The 25,481-nt window shown below is 43.8% G+C and overlaps 1 protein-coding gene across 2 annotated transcripts in view; it reads right to left on the bottom strand.

The window, feature by feature from the left end:
• ptk2ba (protein tyrosine kinase 2 beta, a) overlaps positions 1-25,481 on the bottom strand; it is a 49,230-nt gene that overhangs the window by 17,180 nt on the left and 6,569 nt on the right. For both annotated transcript variants that reach the window (XM_041847282.2, XM_041847283.2), the window contains exons 3-21: positions 18,820-18,998; positions 18,254-18,341; positions 17,781-17,860; positions 17,118-17,180; positions 16,926-16,980; positions 16,572-16,712; positions 16,404-16,478; positions 15,701-15,802; positions 15,346-15,463; positions 10,169-10,208; positions 8,212-8,261; positions 7,949-7,993; positions 7,689-7,786; positions 7,402-7,483; positions 6,445-6,545; positions 6,103-6,218; positions 4,461-4,561; positions 2,487-2,576; positions 1,728-1,932 (exon numbers count right to left, since the gene is read on the bottom strand). In XM_041847282.2, the coding sequence (XP_041703216.1) occupies positions 1,728-1,932; positions 2,487-2,576; positions 4,461-4,561; positions 6,103-6,218; positions 6,445-6,545; positions 7,402-7,483; positions 7,689-7,786; positions 7,949-7,993; positions 8,212-8,261; positions 10,169-10,208; positions 15,346-15,463; positions 15,701-15,802; positions 16,404-16,478; positions 16,572-16,712; positions 16,926-16,980; positions 17,118-17,180; positions 17,781-17,860; positions 18,254-18,341; positions 18,820-18,998 (1,829 nt within the window). The remainder of the gene's footprint in view (positions 1-1,727; positions 1,933-2,486; positions 2,577-4,460; positions 4,562-6,102; positions 6,219-6,444; positions 6,546-7,401; positions 7,484-7,688; positions 7,787-7,948; positions 7,994-8,211; positions 8,262-10,168; positions 10,209-15,345; positions 15,464-15,700; positions 15,803-16,403; positions 16,479-16,571; positions 16,713-16,925; positions 16,981-17,117; positions 17,181-17,780; positions 17,861-18,253; positions 18,342-18,819; positions 18,999-25,481) is intronic.

Here is a 25,481-nt window from a genome sequence, read left to right as displayed (position 1 = left end):
CATACGGTAGCACAGCATTCTACGGAACTTTACATCCATCCTGAGATTTAACCGGAAATACGTCATGCTCTCGCCGGTGCATATCGCCTATTAAAGCTGATCTACCCCCTAAAAATAAAAAGAGGAAAAAATTAAAAAAGGAAAATTGAAAAAATAAAAATAAAGTCGGTTACTTGTGCATGACACAAGTAATTTTTCCAACAATTGTTTACAGACTGATTATTTCACTTAGAATTCACTGTATCACAATTCCAGTGGGGTCAGAAGTTTACATACACTAAGTTGACTGTGCCTTTAAACAGCTTGGAAAATTCCAGAAAATGATGTCATGGCTTTAGAAGCTTCTGACATCATTTGAGTCAATTGGAGGTGTACCCGTGGATGTATTTCAAGGCCTACCTTCAAACTCAGTGCCTCTTTGCTTGACATCATGGGAAAATCAAAAGAAATCAGCCAAGACCTCCACAAGTCTGGTTGATCCTTGGGAGCAATTTCCAAACACCTGAAGGTACCACGTTCATCTGTACAAACAATAGTACACAAGTATAAACACCATGGGACCACGCAGCCGTCATATCGCTCAGGAAGGAAACGCGATCTGTCTCCTAGAGATGAACGTACTTTGGTGCGAAAAGTGCAAATCAATCCCAGAACAACAGCAAAAGGACCTTGTGAAGATGCTGGAGGAAACAGGTATAAAAGTATCTACATCTACAGTAAAACGAGTCCTATATCAACATAACCTGAAAGGCCGCTCAGCAAGGAAGAAGCCACTGCTCCAAAACCGCCATAAAAAAGCCAGACTACAGTTTGCAACTGCACATGGGGACAAATATCGTACTTTTTGGAGAAATGTCTTCTGGTCTGATGTAACAAAAATAGAACTGTTTGGCCATAATGACCATTGTTATGTTTTGAGGAAAAAGGGGGACGCTTGCAAGCCAAAGAACACCATCCCAACCGTGAAGCACGGGGGTGGCAGCATCATACTGTGGGGGTGCTTTGCTGCAGGAGGGACTTGTGCACTTCACAAAATAGATGGCATGATGAGGAAGGAAAATTATGTGGATATATTGAAGCAACATCTCAAGACATCAGTCAGGAAGTTAAAGCTTGGTCACAAATGGATCTTCCAAATGGGCAATGACCCCAAGCACACTTCCAAAATTGTGGCAAAATGGCTTAAGACTTAAGGACAACAAAGTAAAGGTATTGGAGTTGCCATCACAAAGCCCTGACCTCAATCCTATAGAACATTTGTGGGCAGAACTGAAAAGGCGTGTGTGAGCATGGAGGCCTACAAACCTGACTCAGTTACACCAGCTCAGTCAGGAGGAATGGGCCAAAATTCACCCAACTTATTGCGGGAAGCTTGTGGAAGGCTACCCGAAACGTTTGACCCAAGTTAAACAATTTAAAGGCAATGCTACCAAATACTAATTGAGTGTATGTAAACTTCTGACCCACTGGGAATGTGATGAAATAAATAAAAGCTGAAATAAATAATTCTCTCTACTATTATTCTGACATTTCACATTCTTAAAATAAAATGGAGATCCTAACTGACCTAAGACAGGAGATTTTTACTAGGATTAAATGTCAGGAATTGTGAAAAACTGAGTTTAAATGTATTTGGCTAAGGTGTATGTAAACTTCCGACTTCAACTGTATGTGTGTGTGTGTGTGTGTGTGTGTGTGTGTGTGTGTGTGTGTGTGTGTGTATGTACCTGAGCTTGCAGACCAGCTGTGTGAAGGAGGGTCGTGTGTGTGGTTCGTAACTCCAGGTGTGTGAGAGGAGTGTGTAGAGGGTAGGTGGACAGGAGGGGGGTTTGGGCAGACGGACACCACCCTCTAGTTGGTTGATCACCTCCCCATTCTCCAACCAGAAGAACGGCTGTTGGCCGAGAGACATCACCTCCCACACACACACACCTGCAACACACACCACCATATTTCAAACACACACACACACACACCTCGTTATTACAAACACACACACACCTGCAACACACACCACCATATTTCAAACACACACACACACACACACCTCGTTATTACAAACACACACACACCTGCAACACACACCACCATATTTCAAACACACACACACCTCGTTATTACAAACACACACACACACCTGCAACACACACACACACCTGCAACACACACCACCATATTACAAACACACACACACACCACGATATTACAAACACACACACACACACACACACACACACCACGATATTACAAACACACACACACACACCACAATATTACAAACACACACACACACACACACACCTCGTTATTACAAACACACACACACCTGCAACACACACACCTGCAACACACACCACGATATTACCAACACACACACACCACAATATTACAAACACACACACACCTCGTTATTACGAACACACACGCGTGCATACACCACAATATTACAAACAAACAAACAAACAAACCAGTGAGGGGTGACTCACCGAACATCCAGACATCACTAGCTGTTGTGAAGCGTCTGAAGTTGATGGATTCTGGGGCCATCCATTTGATAGGTAATCTGCTAACAGACGCTTCAGAGAAACACACAGTTTTTGTTAGGCATCTGAATGCAGCTTTGGACGTGTTTGTGTGTGTGTGTATTTGTATGTATTTGTTTGTGTATGTGTGTGCACTGGTGTATATACAGTACCAGTCAAAAGTTTGGACACACCTACTCATTCCAGGGTTTTTCTTTATTTTTACTATTTTCTACATTGTAGAATAATAGTGAAGACATCAAAACTATGAAATAACACATATGGAATCATGTAGTAACCCAAAAAAGTGTTAAACAAATCAAAATATATTTTATATATTTGAGATTCTTCAAATAGCCACCCTTTGCCTTGATGATAGCTTTGCACACTCTTGGCATTTTCTCAACCAGCTTCACTTGGAATGCTTTTCCAACAGTCTTGAAGGAGTTCCCACATATGCTGAGCACTTGTTGGCTGCTTTTCCTTGATTTTGCTGTCCGACTCATCCCAAACCATCTCAATTAGGTTGAGGTCGGGGGATTGTGGAAGCCAGGTCATCTGATGCAGCACTCCATCACTCTCCTTCTTGGTAAAACAGCCCTGGAGGTGTGTTGGGTCATTGACCTGTTGAAAAACAAATGATAGTCCCACTAAGCCCAAACCAGATGGGATGGCGTATCGCTGCAGAATGCTGTGGTAGCCATGCCGGTTAAGTGTGCCTTGAATTCTAAATAAATCAAAGACAGTGTCACCAGCAAAGCACCCCCACACCATAACACCTCCTCCTCCATGCTTTACGGTGGGAAATATACATGCGGAGATCATCCGTTCAACCACACCGCGTCTCACAATGACACGGCGGTTGGAACCAAAAATCTCAAATTTGGATTCATCAGACCAAAAGACAGATTTCCACCGGTCTAATGTCCATTGCTCGTGTTTCTTGGCCCAAGCAGGTCTCTTCTTCTTATTGGTGTCCTTTAGTAGTGGTTTCTTTGAGGCAATTCGACCATGAAGGCCTGATTCACGCAGTCTCCTCTGAACAGTTGATGTTGAGATGTGTCTGTTACTTGAACTCTGTGAAGCATTTATTTGGGCTGCAATCTGAGGTGCAGTTAACTCTAATGAACTTATCCTCTGCAGCAGAGGTAACTCTGGGTCTTCCATTCCTGTGGCGGTCCTCATGAGAGCCAGTTTCATCATAGCGCTTGATAGTTTTTGCGACTTCAAAGTTCTTGAAATGTTCCGTATAGACTGACCTTCATGTCTTAAAGTAATGATGGACTGTCATTTCTCTTTGCTTATTTGAGCTGTTCTTGCCATAATATGGACTTGGTCTTTTACCAAATAGGGCTATCTTCTGTATACCAGCCCTCCCTTGTCACAACACAACTGATTGGCTCAAACGCATTAAGAAGGAAAGAAATTCCACAAATTAACTTTTAAGAAGGCACACCTGTTAATTGAAATGCATTCCAGGTCACTATCTCATGAAGCTAGTTGAGAGAATGCCAATAGTGTGTGAAGCTGTCGTCAAGGCAAAGGGTGGCTATTTGAAGAATCTCAAATATAAAATACACTTTTTTGGTTACTACATGATTCCATATGTGTTATTTCATAGTTTTGATGTCTTCACTATTATTCTACAATGTAGAAAATAGTAAAAATAAAGAAAAACCCTTGAATGAGTAGGTGTGTCCAAACTTTAGACTGGTACTGTATGTAAATAAGGTATATCTGTTTTTTAACTTTTTGTAAAATTGCCCCCCCCCAAAAAAAAAGTTTTCGCTTTGTCATTATGGAGTTATTATGGGTATTGTGTGTAGCTTGATGAGGAATTGTTTTTATTTTATCCATTTTAGAATAAAGCTGTAACGTAAACAAAATGTGTAAAAAGTCAAGGGGTCCGAATACTTTCCGAATGCACTGTGTTCATACCTTTATAGTAGTCTTCTTCTTCTACGTATCGTGACAGCCCAAAGTCTCCCAGTTTGACACAGTCTGCAGACGCCACCAACACGTTCCTCACAGCTATGTCTCTAACCAATCACAATAGAGAGATTGAACTATAATAACCCATCACAATAGAGAAACTAAACAATATCAAAAAAGGTCCAATACAGCCGTTATCATTTCTGGTAACAATTAAAGCGTCAATCAGCAGTAGAAAACAATAACAAAGCGTTTTCCCCGCCCCTGTTTCGGTAAAAAGCTGAGGGATGGGGCTGGAGAAATGGAACCACTCTCAAATTTATAGACATAACTATGGATGCAAGGACTGACTGTCCATGATATCAAAAGGATAGTTTAAACCATGTTTTGAGGCTATACAGTGTTTGTTTACATTTACTTTGTTTACAAGTAAAACAAGCTTCTATTTTGGGTTCTGATGGGGTACGACAGTTGAACTAAGCTCATGAGGCATTTATAAGTTATATTCGTCAAGAATCAATATGTACATTTCATTAATTTATAAGTCCAAAAATGGATGTAGCAACTGCTGATTGCCCCTTTAAGTACCTTGTTTCCAATCAAAAAATAAATTTACAACAAAAAAGCTTCTTAGCAAAAAGAACTTTCTCAAGCAAGAATGTAGCTGGGACTGTCTGGGAGTGGTCTGAGTGGGGAGGGGAAAACTGAAAACTAGCTGTTATTGGCAGAGAGGTTTGGAACTCTCTTTCTTATTGGTCTATTAATTAATTTACCACCTGGTGATGTCACCAGGCAGCCAAAACTCCATCCCACCAAAACAGGCTGTTATTTCAGGCAGTATTTTCTAACAGCTCTTACACTAAAAGGGCGTTATCATCATTTTCACTATTTCACAGTATTATTCCAACCTTGTAATGTGGAAATATATATAAAAACACAGGAAAAATCACATTTTTGGCTGCACTGGGCCTTTAACCAATCACAAGACAGGGATTAAACCATATTAACCAAGGTTAACCAATAACATTTACATTTACATTATTTAGCAGACGCTCTTATCCAGAGCGACTTACAGTTAGCGACCACATTATTCTTTTTTTTTTTTTTTTTTTTCATACTGGCCCCCCGTGGGAACAAAATAAGAGAGAAACGCAGTCAGAGAGGAATCATTCAGCCAATGACGAAGCAGACTGAGGGCTGACTGCAGAAGTGATATGATGCCATGGGGCTGATGAAACAGGCTTCCTCTCTGGGTTAAAGGAGAAATCAGCAGTTCAAACAACAACAAAGCAGACACCCTGGCAGTGTTTTGGTACACAGCTGAGGGATGGGGTTGAAGGAATTCATAGAAAAGCTGTTCAATAGAACCAAAAAAATACAGTTTTAATGTTTCAAGGCTTTACAGTTGTTTAAAAGACAATGGAGTAAAAACAGCTTATTTCTTGGGATCTGATGTGGTACAGCAGTTGAACTAAGCTCATGATGCATTTAGAAGTTATATTCAAATGGTCAATGTTTTTTAATTAATTTAAAAGTCCATAAAATGTAGATTGCCCCCTTTAAAACTACTTCCTCTATACAACATGGCCTTCAGATGTGAAAAGCCAGGGAAGCAGGGATGTGAATGTAGAGGTTTTGTGTGGGTTACCTGTGTACCATGTTGAGCCCCTCCAGGTAAGCCAGGGCTTTACAGATCTGTAGACTATATAGGACCAGAGTCACACTGGTCAGAGACCTCTGCTGCTCCACAAGGTAGGTCCCCAACTACACACACACACACACACACACACACACACACACACACACACACACAGACAGACAGAGAGAGAGAGGTGGGTTATCTCTATACATTGTCCTGCTCTACTCCTTGATATTATATGTATATTCTGGGCCAGTGTTTGACTTCATATTTATGAGGCAGACTGGTGACATCACACAAAACCTTTGACCCCCTCGTGCCGTGAACTTTCACTTCTCTCTGAACCCTCACCTCTCCGTGCTCGTACAGCTCCATGACGATCCACACAGGGTCCACCTCAATGACCCCGATCAGACGTACAATGTGAGGATGATCTAGAGTCTTCATCAACACTGGAGAGAGAGAGAGAGAGAGAGAGAGAGAGAGACAGAGACAGAGACAGAGACAGAGACAGAGACAGAGACATTTGAGTGGCAGCTAGCAAGATGCATACACAGGGTTCTTTTCTGGATCAAAATGGGGCTTAGGTGGTGGGTGTGGCGGGGGCGTGACTGGACATTTTAGAGAACCTCCTGTTAGCCGCAGTGACAAAATGTTGGTGTTTTAAAGCGAATTTCCTGCTATTCTACACATCTTGCCATGGGACTGAGAGAAAATGTAAAGTTTTAATTTTTAAGCAAATTTCCTGCAATTCTACTTATGCTATCGGAGTGACTCAAACATTATAACAAAATCAATACTATGACAAAAATACTCCTGAATGCATCATTTTTGGAATTTTAGATACTCCCTGACTGTCTAGCTTTTATTTAGGTGATTGTTAGTTCTCAAAGATGATCTTATTAAAAATATATATGTCCATTATCTTTTCTATATACTTTATATCTGGTTTTAGTCGTTTAAGTTTACACTGAAAAGTTTTTCCATCCCACATAAAACATTTTAAATAACTGTTTTACTGTTTGGACATAGGCAGCCCCAAAAAACACTTAGGCGGCCCGCCCAATACTTTTCTATGTAGAGAAAACCCTGCACACAGCAGAGCGAGAGAGAGAGTAATAACGTGGTGCATCTGCAGATAATGTGACGTAGTACGACATTTTCGAGGACCACTTTTGGTTCGTGAGTGCTGCTTTCAGAACTACTGGCTAAAAAGTATACAAAAGTACCGGAAAATCTCTTAAAATCTTCATAATGCAAAATTAGGCAGTATTGAAACGACAAATGCCGCAAAGCTACAGTACTCACCAGCTTCACTCATAAACTTCTCCTTTACGTCAGCAGAACAGTCTTTACAAGTCTTCACTGCTACACGTACACGCTCCCCTGTCTACGTTACGGAGAACAATCCAATTTAGAAGAATTGAGATGCAGAGAGGGGAATTGATTTTAGAGATGGAAGGGGAAGACAGAGACAGAGGGGAAGTTATGTCAGAGGCAGAGGGGAAGTGATGTCAGACACAGAAGGGAAGTGATGTCAGACACAGAAGGGAAGTGATGTCAGACACAGAGGGGAAGTGATATCATAAACTTGCCGGGCTTTTGTAGACCCCATCATGCACCTCTCCGAAGAAGCCCTCCCCCAGGATACGCCCCAGGACAATATCATCTCTGGAGAGGCTGTACCTGCTTCCTGATACACACACACACACACACCACACACACACTGATTGGCACATTTCAAATTTGTGAACAGGTGGGATAAATAAAAGAACTACTATTCCATCTCACTGAATCACTGCTCCTCTCTACAGAGGCGCAAAATGGCCACCCTCTGTCAGATGATGTCACTTACCAGAGTCTGGCTTTTCCTCAGGGATCTCAGCGTAGATGTCTGAACCTACAGAACACACAGTTAGATTAGGACTAGGATTAGCATTAGGATTCAGACTAGCACCAGAGAATGTCTCTAGAGCAGTGTTTCCTAATCCTGGAATCCTAAAGATTTTTTTCACATTTCCGTTTTTTGCTCTGTGCACCCCTTTGGGTCCACTGGACCAGGATTAAGAACCACAGCTATAGAGAGAGGATAGGGTTCATTCTTCCAGCAACACTCACCTACACCTTGTCTGTTGTTTACACTCTTCCTGGGGACATCTTTCCTCCCTCTGTCACAGATTAATTGATTGATTTAATGCATTTGTAAATTCAATGTAGCAGGCTGCTCCAGCCATGGAGACATTTACATACATAAATGACTGGAGGACAAAAGCTAAGTGTGAAGGCTTATTTCCACTGCGGTCCTCTTAGAAACCCCCACATTAAGTGAATGTGTTTTAACCCACAGTGACTGATATAGCAGTTACAGGAACAGTCTGGTGTGAAAACAACATTTAACTAAACACGCTCACAGCTAACCACATGCTAACAGACACCACAGCTAACCACATGCTAACAGACACCATTGCACTGACTAACACAGCTAACCACATGCTAACAGACACCATTCCACTGACTAACATAGCTAACCACATGCTAACAGACACCATTGCACTGACTAACACAGCTAACCACATGCTAACAGACACCATTGCACTGACTAACATAGCTAACCACATGCTAACAGACACCATTGCACTGACTAACACAGCTAACCACATGCTAACAGACACCATTGCACTGACTAACATAGCTAACCACATGCTAACAGACACCATTGCACTGACTAACACAGCTAACCACATGCTAACAGACACCATTCCACTGACTAACACAGCTAACCACATGCTAACAGACACCATTCCACTGACTAACATAGCTAACCACATGCTAACAGACACCATTGCACTGACTAACACAGCTAACCACATGCTAACAGACACCATTGCACTGACTAACACAGCTAACCACATGCTAACAGACACCATTGCACTGACTAACATAGCTAACCACATGCTAACAGACACCATTGCACTGACTAACACAGCTAACCACATGCTAACAGACACCATTGCACTGACTAACACAGCTAACCACATGCTAACAGACACCATTGCACTGACTAACATAGCTAACCACATGCTAACAGACACCATTCCACTGACTAACACAGCTAACCACATATGAACATACAATATATCCTACTGAACCCACACAGAGACAGATACAAAGACAGAGAGAGAGAGAGAGGGAGAGAGAGAAACAGAGACAGATACAAAGACAGAAAGAGAAAGAGAGAGAGGGGGAGAGAGAGAGAAACAGAGAGCGATACAGAGACAGATACAAAGACAGAGAGAGAGAGAGAGAGGGAGAGAGAGAAAGATAGACAAAGACACAAAGACAAAGAGAGAGAGAGAAAGACAGACCTGGCTCTCAAGAGAAGACAGGCTATGTGCACACTGTCCACAAAATGAGGTGGAAACTGAGCTGCACTTCCTAACCTCCTGCCAAATGTATGACCATATTAGAGACACATATTTCCCTCAGATTACACAGACCCACAAAGAATTCAAAAACAAACCCAATTTTGATAAACTCCCTTATCTACTGGGTGAAATACCACAGTGTGCCATCACAGCAGCAAGATTTGTGACCTGTTGCCACAAGAAAAGGGCAACCAGTGAAGAACAAACACCATTGTAAATACAACCCCTTATGTTTATTTATTTTCCCATTTGTACTTTAACTATTTTCACATCGTTACAACACTGTATATAGACATAATATGACATGAAATGTCTTTATTCTTTTGGAACTTCGGAGTGTAATGTTTACTGTTAATATTTATTGTTTATTTCACTTTTGTTTACTATCTACTTCACTTGCTTTGGCAATGTTAACACACGTTTCCCATGCCAATAAAGCCCTTAAATTGAATTGAGAGAGACACACACAGAGAGAGAGAGAGAGAGAGAGAGAGAGAGAGAGAGAGAGAGAGACACACACACAGAGAGAGACAGAGAGAGACAGAGAGAGAGAGAGAGAGAGAGAGAGAGAGAGAGACAGAGAGACAGAGAGACAGACAGACAGAGAGAGAGCAAAGGAGAGAGACAGAAAGAACAGACAGTGACCTCACCCTATAGGGATGGCAGGCAGGGCGATACTGGAGTCTCTCTCTGTGGGTTGAATCATATAAGACTGTTGGAGAGTAACTTTAAATATTTAGTTAGAGATGCTAACATTGCTAGGCTAAAAGACTTTACCTTCATTACGTAAGCCTGATGCTAGGCTAATGTTAGCGGTACCTTTGTTAGCTTCAAATGAAAATCAAATCAAATGTTATTTGTCACATGCGCCGAATACAACAGGTACCTTACAGTGAAATGCTTACAAGCCATTAACCAACAATGCAGTTAAAAAAAAATAAAAAATCATTAAAGAGCAGTAGTAAAATAAAAGAACAGTAGGGAGGCTATATACAGGGGGTACCGGTACAGAGTCAATGTGCGGGGGCACCGGTTAGTCGAGGTAATTGAGGTAATATGTACATGTGTGTAGAGTTAAAGTGACTATGCATAAATACTTAACAGAGTAGCAGCAGCGTAAAAAGGATGGGGTGGGGGGGGCAGTGCAAATAGTCCGGGTAGCCATGATTAGCTGTTCAGGAGTCTTATGGCTTGGGGGTAGAAGCTGTTAAGAAGCCTTTTGGACCTAGACTTGGCGCTCCGGTACCGCTTGCCGTGCAGTAGCAGAGAGAACAGTCTATGACTAGGGTGGATGGAGTCTTTGACCATTTTTAGGGCCTTCCTCTGACACTGCCTGGTATAGAGGTCCTGGGTGGCAGGAAGCTTGGCCCCAGTGATGTACTGGGCCGTACGCACTGCCCTCTGTAGTGCCTTGCAGTCGGGAGGCCGAGCAGTTGCCATACCAGGCGGTGATGCAACCAGTCAGGATGCTCTTGATGGTGCAGCTGTATAACTTTTTGAGGATCTGAGGACCCATGCCAAATCTTTTCAGTCTCCTGTGGGGGAATAGGCTTTGTCGTGCCCTCTTCACAACTGTTTTGTTGTGTTTGGACCATAATAGTTTGTTGGTGATGTGGACACCAAGGAACTTGAAGCTCTCAACCTGTTCCACTACAGCCCCGTCGATGAGAATGGGGACGTGCTCGGTCCTCTTTTTTTCCCTGCAGTCCACAATCATCTCCTTTGTCTTGATCACGTTGAGGGAGAGGTTGTTATCCTGGCACCACACATCCAGGTGTCTGACCTCCTCCCTATAGGCTGTCTCCTTGTTGTCGGTGATCAGGCCTACCACTGTTGTGTCGTCTGCAAACTTAATGGTGTTGGAGTCGTGTCTGGCCATGCAGTCATGGGTGAACAGGGAGTACAGGAGGGGACTGAGCATGCACCCCTGAGAGGTCCCTGTGTTGAAGATCAGCGTGGCAGATGTGTTGTTACCAACCCTTACCACCTGGGGGGCGGCCCGTCAGGAAGTCCAGGATCCAGTTGCAGAGGGAGGTGTTTAGTCCCAGGGTCCTTAGCTTAGTGATGGTGTTGAACGCTGAGCTGTAGTCAATGAATAGCATTCTCACGTAGGTGTTCCTCTTGTCCATGTGGGAAAGGGCAGTGTGGAGTGCAATAGAGATTGCATAATCTGTGGATCTGTTCGGGCGGTATGCAAATTGGAGTGGGTCTAGGGTTTCTGGGATAATGGTGTTGATGTGAGCCATGACCAGCCTTTCAAAGCACTTCGTGGCTACAGACGTGAGCGCTACGGGTCGGCAGTCATTTAGGCAGGTTATCTTAGTGTTCTTGGGCACAGGGACTATGGTGGCCTGCTTGAAACATGTTGGTATTACAGACTCAGTCAGGGACATGTTGAAAATGTCAGTGAAGACACTTGCCAGTTGGTCAGCGCATGCTCGGAGTACACGTTCTGGTAATCCGTCTGGCCCTGCGGCCTTGTGAATGTTGACTTGCTTAAAAGTCTTACTCACATCGGCTACGGAGAGATGTGATCACAGTCATCCGGAACAGCTGATGCTCTCATGCATGCTTCAGTGTTGCTTGCCTCGAAGTGAGCAGAGAAGTGGTTTAGCTTGTCTGGTAGGCTTGTGTCACTGGGCAGCTCGCAGCTGTGCTTCCCTTTGTAGTCTGTAATAGTTTGCAAGCCCTGCCACATCTGACGAGTGTCGGTGCCGGTGTAGTACGATTCAATCTTAGTCCTGTATTGACTCTTTGCCTGTTTGATGGTTCGTCGGAGGGCATAGCAGGATATCTTATAAGTGTCCGGATTAGAGTCCCGCTCCTTGAAAGTGGCAGCTCTACCCTTTAGCTCAGTGCGGATGTTGCCTGTAATCCATGGCTTCTGGTTGGGGTATGTACGTACGGTCACTGTGGGGATGACGTCATTGATGCACTTATTGATGAAGCCAGTGACTGATGTGGTGTACTCCTCAATGCCATCGGAAGAATCCCGGAATATATTCCAGTCTGTGCTAGCAAAACAGTCCTGTAGCTTAGCATCCGCGTCATCTGACCACTTCCTTATTAACCGAGTCACTGGTGCTTCATGCTTTAGTTTTTGCTCATAAGCAGGAATCAGGAGGATAGAATTATGGTCAGATTTGCCAAATGGAGGGCGAGGGAGAGCTTTGTACGCATCTCTGTGTGTGAGCTAATGGTGGTCTAGAGTTTTTTTTCCTCTGGTTTCACATTTAACATGCTGGTAGAAATAAGGTAGAACAGATTTAAGTTTCCCTGCATTAAAGTCCCCGACCATTAGGAGCGCCGCCTCTGGATGAGCGTTTTCCTGTTTGCTTATGGCCTTATACAGATCATTGAGTAAAGTCTTAGTGCCAGCATCGGTTTGTGATATTAAATAGACAGATACGAAAAATATAGATGAAAACGCTCTTGGTAAATAGTGTGGTCTACAGCTTATCATGAGATACTCTACCTCAGGCGAGCAAAACCTGTAGTCTTCCTTAATTATTCACCCCCCTTGGCATTTTTCCTATTTTGTTGCCTTACAACCTGGAATTAAAATTGATTTTTTGGGGGTTTGTATCATTTGATTTACACGACATGCCTACCACTTTGAAGATACAAAATATTATTTGTTTTGTGAAACAAACAAGAAATAAGACAACAAAACAGAAAACTTGAGCGTCCATAACTATTCACCACCCCAAAGTCAATACTTTGTAGAGTCACTTTTTGCAGCAATTACAGCTGCAAGTCTCTTGGGGTATGTCTCTATAAGCTTGGCACATCTAGCCATTCGGATTTTTGCCCATTCTTCAAGGCAAAACCGCTCCAGCTCCTTCAAGTTGGATGGGTTCCGCTGGTGTACAGCAATCTTTAAGTCATACCACAGATTCTCATTTGGATTGAGGTCTGGACTTTGACTAGGCCATTCCAAGACATTTAAATGTTTTTCCTTAAACCACTCGAGTGTTGCTTTAGCAGTATGCTTAGGGTCATTGTCCTGCTGGAAGGTGAACCCCCGTCCCAGTCTCAAATCTCTGGAAGACTGAAACAGGTTTCCCTCAAGAATTTCCCTATATTTAGCGTCATCCATCATTCCTTCAATTCTGACCAGTTTCCCAGTCCCTGTCGATGAAAAACATCCCCACAGCATGATGCTGCCACCACTATGCACTATGGGATGGTGTTCTAGGGGGTGATGAGAGGTGTTGGGTTTGTGCCAGACATTGCGTTTTCCTTGATGGCCAAAAAGCTCAATTTTAGTACCTTCTCCATATGTTTGGGGAGTCTCCCACATGGCTTTTGACGAACACCAAACGTGTTTGCTTATTTTTTATTTAAGCAATGGCTTTTTTCTGGCCACTCTTCCGTAAAGCCCAGCTCTGTGGAGTGTACGGCTTAAAAATTAATTTTAATTAATTTTTAATTTAATTTAATTTAATTTTAATTTAATTTTAAAGTGGTCCTATGGACAGATACTCCAATCTCCGCTTTGCAGCTCCTTCAGAGTTATCTTTGGTCTCTTTGTTGCCTATCTGATTAATGCCCTCCTTGCCTGGTCCATGAGTTTTGGTGGGCGGCCCTCTCTTGGCAGGTTTGTTGTGGTGTCATATTCTTTCCATTTTTTAATAATGGATTTAATGGTGCTCCGTGGGATGTTGTCGGTGGGCCCCGCGTAGCTCAGTTGGTAGAGCATGGCTCTTGCAACGCCAAGGTTGTGGGTTCGTTTTCCACGGGGGGCCAGGGGGGCCAGTATGAAAATGTATGCTCTCACTAACTGTAAGTCGCTCTGGATAAGAGCGTCTGCTAAATGACTAAAATGTAAAATGTAAATGTTCAAAGTTTCGTATATTTTTTTATAACCCAACCCTGATCTGTACTTCTCCACAACTTTGTCCCTGACCTGTTTGGAGAGCTCCTTGGTCTTCATGGTGCTGCTTGCTTGGTTGTGCCCCTTGCTTAGTGGTGTTGCAGACTCTGGGGCCTTTCAGAACAGGTGTCTTTATACTGAGATCATGTGCCAGATCATGTGACACTTAGATTGCACACAGGTGGACTTTATTTAACTAATTATGTGACTTCTGAAGGTAACTGGTTGCACCAGATCTTATTTAGGGGCTTCATAGCAAAGGGGTGAATACATATGCACGCACCACTTTTCCGTTATTTATTTTGTATAATTGTTTGAAACAAGTAATTTTTTTCATTTCACTTTACCAATTTGGACTATTTTGTGTATGTCCATTATATGAAATCCAAATAAAAATCAATTTAAATTACAGGTTGTAATGCAACAAAATAGGAGAAACGCCAAGTGGGATGAACACTTTTGCAAGGCACTGTACGCTACATCGGCAGGTCAGCTCTGATGATGAGGGAGGTGTGTGTGTGTCCGTGTGTCTCTGTGTGTGTGTGTCTATATGTGTGTGGGGGGTACCTTTGTTAGCTCTGACGATGAGGGAGGTGTGTGTGGGGGGTACCTTTGTTAGCTCTGATGATGAGGGAGGTGTGTGTGGGGGGTACCTTTGTTAGCTCTGATGATGAGGGAGGTGTGTGTGGGGGGTACCTTTGTTAGCTCTGATGATGAGGGAGGTGTGTGTGGGGGGTACCTTTGTTAGCTCTGATGATGAGGGAGGTGTGTGTGTGTCCGTGTGTCTCTGTGTGTGTGTGTCTATGTGTGTGTGTGGGGGGGTACCTTTGTTAGCTCTGATGATGAGGGAGGTGTGTGTGGGGGGTACCTTTGTTAGCTCTGACGATGAGGGAGGTGTGTGGGGGGTACCTTTGTTAGCTCTGACGATGAGGGAGGTGTGTGGGGGGGTACCTTTGTTAGCTCTGACGATGAGGGAGGTCTCGGAGGAGGTTTCCAGTCGACAGTAGCCGTCTATTAGGTCAGCCATGTTTTCTGCTGTAGCCAGACAGGCTGTGGTCACTGACAGAGGCTGGGGAGGGCACAGGTTAGTGTGTTTGTGTGTCGTGTTGGTGTGTGTCAGTGTGTGTGTGTGTGGTGTGTGTGTCGGTGTGTATGTGTGTGTGTTGTGTCGGTGTGTGGGTGTGTGTGTGTGTGTGTGTGTCGTTATGTGTGGTGTGTGTGTGTGTGTCGGGTCGGTGTGTGTGTGTCGGTGTCGTGTCGTGTGTGTGTGTGTTGTGTCGTGTGTGTATGTCGTGTCGGTGTTTACCTGCTTGGCTCCCTGTATGTCAACTGTTAGCAGCGCGTGGCCATCGTTCTGCTGAGAGCATCTGATACTGCGGACCTGAGAGAAACTGGCCAGGCAGACAGGCTACACACACACACAGGGACACAGGGACACACACACAGGGACACACACACACAGGGACACACACACACACAGGGACACACACACAGGGACACACACACACAGGGACACACACACACACAGGGACACACACACACAGGGACACACACACACAGGGACACACACACACATACATACATACATTTACTTTTAAACAGTTTGTGTGTTTGGTTAGAGTGCAGGGTGATTGTGGTTTGACCCTGAATGGTCTGATTCTTGGAAATGTGAAGAATGCAAGGAGTAACAACTAACAATAATGAGTGTGAATGCTGTGTGTGGATAGGTGCGGGATGGGACATTCCAAGCGGGTTCTTCGACTGTCCCCATTGGAGAACCCTTTTTGGTTCCAGGTAGAACCCTCTGTGGAAAGGGTTCTTCATGGAACCCAAAAGGGTTCTACCTGAAACCAAAAGGGTTCTATATGGAACCAAAAATGGTTCTTCAAAAGGGTTCTCCTATGGAGACAGCTGAAGAAACCGTTTAGGTTCTAGATAGCACCTTTTTTTCCTAAGAGTGTATAGGTCTATGGATAGGGCAGATATGTTGATCGCCAACTAGAACTCACCACAGAGTTTTTATCTGCACGCTGGCGGATCCCCTCAGGGCCAATGACCAGGTCCACCGCTAGACTCCAGCCTTGCTGGAGAGAGACAGGGGGACAGGGGTTTGAGTGAAGGATAGGATTCAGGGTGTGTACTGTATGTCTGTGTGCATGTGTGTGTGTGTGACTCACCACAAACTGACAGGTGTAACTCTCCTGTATGTAGTCATAGCAGTCTGCTAGCGTGGTAAAGAACTTGACAACACACTGCTCCTCCTTTAGACATGAGTACCTCTGGAACGTCTGCTGGATCATCTTACGCAGAGCCTTCGACTGGGGATCAATACATATAAACATCAATACATCACTTATCAACACATGGTCAATACATATAAAACATCAATACATCTCTTATCAACACATGGTCAATACATCACTAATACCTCTGGAATAGTTGCTGGACCAACTAGTTATCAATATAACACTTTTATAAAGTCAATAAATCAATCAATAATTCAATCAATTCAGATAAGAGGTGAGAGGTACCTTCATGTTGTCAGTCAGCTCCCTGGGGAAGAACAGATCCAACCCTACATCCTTCCTGTACACACACACACACACACACACACGCAAAAACAGACACACCTTCCATTAATTACACACACACACATAAACAATCAATGAGCCCCACCACACCCGATGACAGAACCATAACAAACCTTCCCAGACAGTACTTACTCTAACAGTTCATAGTTGGACTTTTTCTCCAGTCCATTGGGGTTCATGTCTTTATAGAACCTCCTGTAGGGAGAAACACACGCATGTGAGTATTGGGTGGATTGAATGGAAGGTTTTGTGTGTGTGTGTGTGTGTGTGTGTGTGTATGTGTGTGTTATTTAGGGTTAGAGGTTTAGGGTAAGGGTTAGGTTTAGGGGTTAGGTTAAGAAAAATAGTATTTTGAATGGGAATTAATTGTTCAGTCCCCACAAGGATAGTAAAACAAATGTGTCTGTGTGTGTGTGTGTGTGTGTGTGTGTGTGTGTGTCTGTGTGTGTGTGTGTGTCTGTGTGTGTGTGTCTGTGTGTGTGTGTGTGTGTGTGTGTGTGTGTTTCTCTGTGTGTGTGTGTGTGTGTGTCTGTGTGTGTGTGTGTGTGTGTGTGTGTGTGTGTCTGTGTGTGTGTGTGTGTGTGTCTGTGTGTGTGTGTGTGTGTGTGTCTGTGTGTGTGTGTGTGTGTGTGTGTGTGTGTGTGTCTGTGTGTGTGTGTGTGTGTGTGTGTGTGTTTCTGTGTGTCTGTGTCTGTGTGTGTGTGTGTGTTTCTGTGTGTGTGTGTGTGTGTGTGTGTGTGTGTGTGTGTGTGTGTGTGTGTGTGTGTGTGTATGTGTGTATAGGAGGGTTGTTACCTGATCTCCAGACAACCTAACTGCAGGGCCATCCCATCACTCACTTTACTGGCACAGTGCTGCATGTAGTCACTTCTCACCTGACAAGGGGTTTACAAAAAGACACTTTAAGGATCATAACTGGACAACTTTCCTGCTTACAAGTAAAACACCACAGACAGACAGACAGACAGACAGAGTCAGGCAGTCAAAGACAGACAGAGAGACAGTCAGTCAGTCAGTCAGGCAGTCAGACAGACAGACAGACAGTCAGACAGACAGACAGACAGTCAGTCAGTCAGGCAGTCAGACAGACAGACAGACAGACAGACAGTCAGTCAGGCAGTCAGACAGACAGAGAGACAGTCAGTCAGTCAGACAGACAGACAGGCAGTCAGAGAGGCAGTCAGTCAGTCAGGCAGACAGACAGGCAGTCAGAGAGGCAGTCAGTCAGTCAGACAGTCAGACAGGTAGTCAGAAACATGGTCACCAACCTGTTGGTAGAAGTAGAGCAGTGTGGTTCTGTCCTCTTTAAACTTCTCTATGAAGTCGGCAGGGATGTACCTAATACGCAGGTCATATCTGAACACACACAGGGGTCAGAGGTTAAGGTCTAGAGGTCAGGAGCAGGAGGCCGTCACTATCTGGACAAATTACAAAGTCGTAAGCCACGCCTAGTTCTAAAATGTCTGTTCTTAAAATCAGATTAACTACTAACCTTATTCCTAACCCTAACCCTAACCTTAACTACTAACCTTATTCCTAACCCTAACTAATAACCTTATTCCTAACCCTAACCTTAACTAATAACCTTATTCCTAACCCTAAACCTAACCTTAACTAATAACCTTGTTCCTAACCTTAACCTTAACTACTAACCGTATTCCTAATCTTATATTAAGACCAAAAAAGCACATTTTAGTTTTCATATAGTTTTACAATATAGGCAGTTTTGACTTTGCTTGGCCATGTAGTGGGAACCGGAGCGAGAGGTCATGTGCTAGAGGTCAGAGGTCAGGGGTCAGGGCCTAGAGGTCAGGGGTCAGAGGTCAAGAGTTACCTCCACTCTGCCTCCAGATGCTGTTGTTCGTAGCGTAGCTGCAGCTCCGACACAGTGAGGTCGGGGTGCAGCCAGTGGACCTCAGCTGACTTCAGGTGTTTCAGCAGCAGGCCGTAGCAGAGGGAGTGTTGTATGTCTGGACCCACACACCCACTGGACAACACAGCTGATATTATATCCTGGAACGGTTAAGGTATTATAGTACACTATATGGTAGTGGAAGAGGCCCTAGCAGAGGGAGTGTTGTATGTCTGGACACACACACCCACTGGACAACACCGTAATATATAAACAACAATATTATAGTAGAAATATATTATAGTAGAAATATGAATAATACTACCATAGTAATATAAGTACGCCAAAACTATAGTATAATAATAGTATATATACTGTATATGCAGTACTGACCCATAGAGTTCAGTCCTCTCTACAGCTAACTAGTAGTTTAGATGTTAAGTCCCCTACACTCTTAGAATAAAAAAGGTGCCATCTAGAACCTAAAAGGGTTCTTTGGCTGTCCCCTTAGGATATCCATTTGAAGAACCTTTATTGGTTCCAGATAGAACTGTTTTGGTTCCAGGTAAAACCATTTTGGGTTCCGTGTAGAAACCTTTCCACACAGGGTTCTACATGGAACCCAAAATGGTTCTCCTATGGGTACAGCCTGAAGAACAATTTTTTTCTAATAGTGTATATGGGGGACTTTGAGCGGTTCTGAACCGGTTCGACTGACATTTTGGTGTACAAAGCGCTGTGTGAACGCCGTAGGGTCCCATGCCTTATAGTGCCAGAAAGCCCCGTCTGTCTGCTCTCTGCTTCCACTCTCTCAGTGGAACTGACTTGAAGTGTCAGGTTTCAGACAATACATTTGTATAGGGAGTGATGTGTCACATTTTCTGGCCTATCCAGACAAACAATCGATTTGCCCTCATTCTGAGCGACAGAGCCCAGCCTGGGAGACGGCATATGAAAGGTGACAGTCTATATAATATGGGCTCTCTGCAAATCCAACAGTTGTGTTGTCATCTCGCTGTGATATTCTTCACATGGATTTAGAGCTCTGAACATGAAAAAACACAAAACCATTTCATAGAATTGAAACAAGACCACTTTCTCTTGGTCACAGAGAGACGAAATCACTTGGTGCTTAAAGCTGAAGTTGTACTGCACACATTTGAATGGTGTCTCTGTGCCGCTAAGTGGACGTTTAGGAGAAAATTCTCTATCGTTGGTTATATGAAATGGTGCCACTAAGTATGATCACTGAACAAAAATAGAACCGCAACATGTAAAAGTGTTGGTCCCATGTTTCATGAGCTGAAATAAAAGATCCCAGACATTTTCCATATGCACAAAAGGCTTATTTCTCTCAAATGTTGTGCACAAATTTGTTTACATCCCTGTTAGTGAGCATTTCTCCTTTGCCAAGATAATCCATCCACCTGACAGGTGTGGCATATCAAGAAACTGATTAAACAACATGGTCATTACACAGGTGCACCTTGTGCTGGGGACAATAAAAGGCCACTAAAATGTGCAGTTTTGTCACACAACACAATGCTACAGATGTCTCAAGTTTTGAGGGAGTGTGCAATTGGCATGCTGACTGCAGGAATGTCCACCAGAGCTGTTGCCAGAGAATTGAATGTTAATTTCTCGACCATAAGCCGCCTCCAACATCGTTTTAGAGAAGTTGGCAGTATGTCTAACTGGCCTCACAACCGCAGACCACATGTATGGCATCGTGTGGACGAGCGGCTAGCTGATGTCAACGTTGTGAACAGAGTGCTCCATGGTGGCGGTGGGGTTATGGTATGGGCATGCATAAGCTACAGACAACGAACACAATTGCATTTTATTGACGGCAATTTGAATGCACAGAGATACAGTGACGAGATCCTGAGGCGCATTGTCTTGCCATTCATCCACCACCATCACCTCATGTTTCAGCATGATAATGCACGGCCCCATGTCGCAAGGATCTGTACACAATTCCTGGAAGCTGAAAATGTCCCAGTTCCTCGATGGCCTGCATACTCACCAGACATGTCACCCACTGAGCACGTTTGGGATGCTCTGGAATCGACGTGTACGACAGCGTGTTCTACTTCCCGCCAATATCCAGCAGCTTCACACAGCCATTGAAGAGGAGTGGGACATTCAACAGGCCACAATCAACGGCCTGATCAACTCTATGCGAAGGAGATGTGTCGCGCTGCATGAGGCAAATGGTGGTCACACCAGGTACTGACTGGTTTTCTGATCCACGCCCCTACCTTTTTTTAAAGGTGTCTGTGACCAACCGATGCATAACTGTATTCCCTGTCATGTGAAATCCATAGATAAGGGCCTAATTCATTTATTTCAATTGACTGATTTCCTTATATGAACTGCAACTCAGTAAAATCTTTGAAAGTGTTGCATGTTGCACTTTAAGCTCAACCTCGATAAGACAGTGCTGCTCTTCCTCCCGGGAAAGGCCTGCCCGCTCCAAGATCTCTCCATCACAGTTGATAACTCCACGGTGTCCCCCTCCCAGAGTGCAAAGAACCTTGGCATGGCCCTGGACAACAAACACCCTGTCGTTCTCTGCAAACATCAAACAGTGACTCACTCCTGCAAGTTCATGCTCTACAACAGGGGTGTCAAACGTCCGGCCCGCGGGCCGGATCAGGCCCGCAAACGGGTTTAATCCGGCCCGCGAGATGATTTTGAAAAAATAAAAATAATAATAATAATAATAATTTTGTAAAGTATAAAAATGCGCTGCAATTTTTCAATAAAATAAACTGCTGTTCCAATTGCGTCCACTGGATGGCGCAATAGCAATTGTGTTAAGCAAGCAAACTGTTTATACCGGGGCAGAGCAAGTAGGTCAAGCACGTGCAGCCAATGAGCTACTTTGTTTTGCCCACGATATTTATTACGGCTTCTACTTTTAACATTATGTGCTTTGGCACCCTCATTGCCCCAATATGTCTCTGTCAAAAAGAGAAAAGTGGGACGCAGAGTGTTCCAAGAAAAATGGTCATCCTATTTATGCTGAAAGAATATAACCTTCAGTCGCCACTATGTGAGTCTTCATGCCGACAAATATGACAACTTTCAAGGACAGCGGAGATGAGAGAAGGTGAATGAACTGTTGGCGGGTCTGAAGAAACAGCAGTCTGTGTTTACTCACAGCCGAGACATCAGTGACGCTGCAGTGAAAGCTAGCTACCTCATTGCTAATGAAATCGCAGTGGCTTCAAAACCATTTAGTGAGGGTGAATTTGTAAAAACATGCATGATGAAGGCAGCGGAGATTGTGTGCCCTGAAAAGCGGCAGGCTTTTGCAAATATCAGCCTGACAAGAAACACAGTTGCAGACAGGATTTCCGATCTTTCAGTGGATTTGGACAGCCAGTTGAAGCAAAAAGTAAAGTCATTTATTGCGTTTTCGGTTGCAATTGATGAAAGCACGGACATTACAGATGTTGCACAACTGGCCATTTTCATCCGCGGAGTTGATGACACATTGACCGTCACCGAGGAGTTCGTGGAGTTGGTGCCGATGACAGATACAATGACAGCAGCTGATATTTTTACCGCACTCGTCGGGCGCGCTGGACAGGGTCGGAGTGGACTGGTCCCGCGCTGTCAGCCTGGCTACAGATGGTGCGCCCTCAATGATCGGGAAAAAAGCAGGCGTTGTGACAAAGTTCAGAGAGAAAGTGCAATCTGCAAATGGAGGACGTGATTTTTGACTTTTCACTGTATTTTGCACCAGGAGGCTTTGTGTTGCAAGTCATTAAAGATGGATAACGTCATGAAGGTGGTCATCCAAACTGTTAATTTCATCCGATCCAGAAGCCTGAATCACCGTCAGTTTTTACAGCTTTCTCAGAGAGAAAGACCACATCTATGGCCTGCCATACCACACTGAGGTAAAATGGTTAAGCCGAGGTGCTGTGCTGAGGCGTTTCTTTGATTTACGAGAAGAAATTGAACAGTTCATGGAAGAAAAGGGCAAACCAGTGTTAGAATTTCATTCCGCAGAATGGATGCAGGACCTTGCATTTATGGTGGATGTTACAGAGCACCTGAATAACTTGAACAAACAGCTGCAAGGGCGCAACAAAGTTGTCACGCAGTATTATGACAGCATACGTTCTTTCAAGTTGAAGCTGTCATTGTGGGAGACGCAACTTGCCGGTGGTGATGCAGCTCACTTCCCCTGTCTGAAAAATGTGTGCGCGACCCAACATGTGGCAGACATGAAGCGGTTCAAAGATCAAATAACGGGACTGTTACGGGAGTTTGAGCAACGCTTTCAGATTTATGTTTATATGTTTTTATGTTGATGTGCTATTGTTTTTAATTGTTTTTATTTTATTTGTATATTTAACCTATTCTTGACTCTGTGGTTCTTGCACTTGTTTGGGGAACAGGATTTCATTATTTTTATCTACATTTCTGCCTGAGAAATGACACCCTGATATAGTTCTGTGATATACTTCTGTGAATCACTGAGGCATTGTGTGTTTGTGTGTTCTTTGTCCTCAGAACTTTCAAATAACTTGAGGTGTTTTATGATTAATAGTGATGTTGTGCTTTTGGACACTGTCCTCAGGCTCCAGCTTTATGTTTATATGTTTTTATGTTGATGTGCTATTGTTTTTAATTGATTTTATTGTATTTGTATATTTAACCTATTCTTGACTCTGTGGTTCTTGCACTTGTTTGGGGAACAGGATTTCATTATTTTTATCTACATTTCTGCCTGAGAAATGACACCCTGATATAGTTATGTGATCTGTGAAACAGTTCTGTTAATCACTGAGGCATTGTGTGTTTGTGTGTTCTTTTTCTTTAGAATTTTCAAATAAACTTGACGTGTTTTATGATTAATAGTGATGTTGTGCTTGTACTATTTTGGACACACTGTCCTCAGGCTCCAGCTTTATGTTGTATGTTGATCGTATTAAAACAAAGAAAACAATCTGAAGTTGTTGTTTTTAAGTTATATATACCATGATTTTTCCAGTCCGGCCCACTTGGGAATAGATTTTCCTCCATGTGGCCCCTGAGCTAAAATGAGTTTGACACCCCTGCTCTACAACATCCGTAGAGTACGACCCTACCTCACACTGGAAGCAGCGGAGGTCCTAATCCAGGCACTTTTCCTCTCCCATCTGGACTACAGCAACTCACTGTTGGCTGGGATCCCTGCTTGTATCCATCAAACCCCCATCAAACCTATCCAGAACGCTGCAGCCTGCCAGGTGTTCAACCTTCCCAAGTTCTCCCATGTCACCCCGTTCCTCCGCACACTCCACTGGCTTCCAGTCAAAGCTCACATCCACTACAAGACCATGGTACTTGCCTACGGAGCAGCAAGAGGAACTGCCCCTCCCTACCTTCATGCTCTGCTACACCCCAACCTGAGTACTCCGTTCTGCCACCTCTGGTCTCTTGGCCCTCCCACCCCTACGGGAGGGCAGTTCCCGCTCGGCCCAGTCCAAGCTCTTCTCTGTTCTGGCACCCCAATGGTGGAAACAGCTTCCCCCTGAAGCTAGGACAGCTGAATCCCAGCCCATCTTCTGAAAACATCTGAAACCCTACCTCTTCAAAGAGTATCTTAAATAATCCCCCCAACAACAACACTTGCACTTGACTCCCAACATTTCTAGCTCTGACTTTGCTGATACAGTGGGGGAAAAAAGTATTTAGTCAGCCACCAATTGTGCAAGTTCTACCACTTAAAAAGATGAGAGAGGCCTGTAATTTTCATCATAGGTACACGTCAACTATGACAGACAAATTGAGAAAAAAAATCCTGAAAATCACATTGTAGGATTTTTTATTAATTTATTTATAATTTATGGTGGAAAATAAGTATTTGGTCACCTACAAACAAGCAAGATTTCTGGCTCTCACAGACCTGTAACTTCTTCTTTAAGAGGCTCCTCTGTCCTCCACTCATTACCTGTATTAATGGCACCTGTTTGAACTTGTTATCAGTAAAAAAGACACCTGTCCACAACCTCAAACAGTCACACTCCAAACTCCACTATGGCCAAGACCAAAGAGCTGTCAAAGGACACCAGAAACAAAATTGTAGACCTGCACCAGGCTGGGAAGACTGAATCTGCAATAGGTAAGCAGCTTGGTTTGAAGAAATCAACTGTGGGAGCAATTATTAGGAAATGGAAGACATACAAGACCACTGATAATCTCCCTCGATCTGGGGCTCCACGCAAGATCTCACCCCGTGGGGTCAAAATGATCACAAGAATGGTGAGCAAAAATCCCAGAACCACACGGGGGGACCTAGTGAATGAGCTGCAGAGGGCTGGGACCAAAGTAACAAAGCCTACCATCAGTAACACACTACGCCGCCAGGGACTCAAATCCTGCAGTGCAAGACGTGTCCCCCTGCTTAAGCCAGTACATGTCCAGGCCCGTCTGAAGTTTGCTAAAGTGCATTTGGATGATCCAGAAGAGGACTGGGAGAATGTCATATGGTCAGATGAAACCAAAATAGAACTTTTTGGTAAAAACTCAACTCGTCGTGTTTGGAGGACAAAGAATGCTGAGTTGCATCCAAAGAACACCATACCTACTGTGAAGCATGGGGGTGGAAACATCATGCTTTGGGGCTGTTTTTCTGCAAAGGG

The sequence above is a fragment of the Coregonus clupeaformis genome, chromosome 21 (assembly GCF_020615455.1).
Source record: "Coregonus clupeaformis isolate EN_2021a chromosome 21, ASM2061545v1, whole genome shotgun sequence".
Classification (NCBI taxonomy): Eukaryota; Metazoa; Chordata; class Actinopteri; order Salmoniformes; family Salmonidae; genus Coregonus; species Coregonus clupeaformis.
Note: the sequence above shows the minus strand (reverse complement) of the source record. Positions and strands in the feature narration are given on the sequence as shown.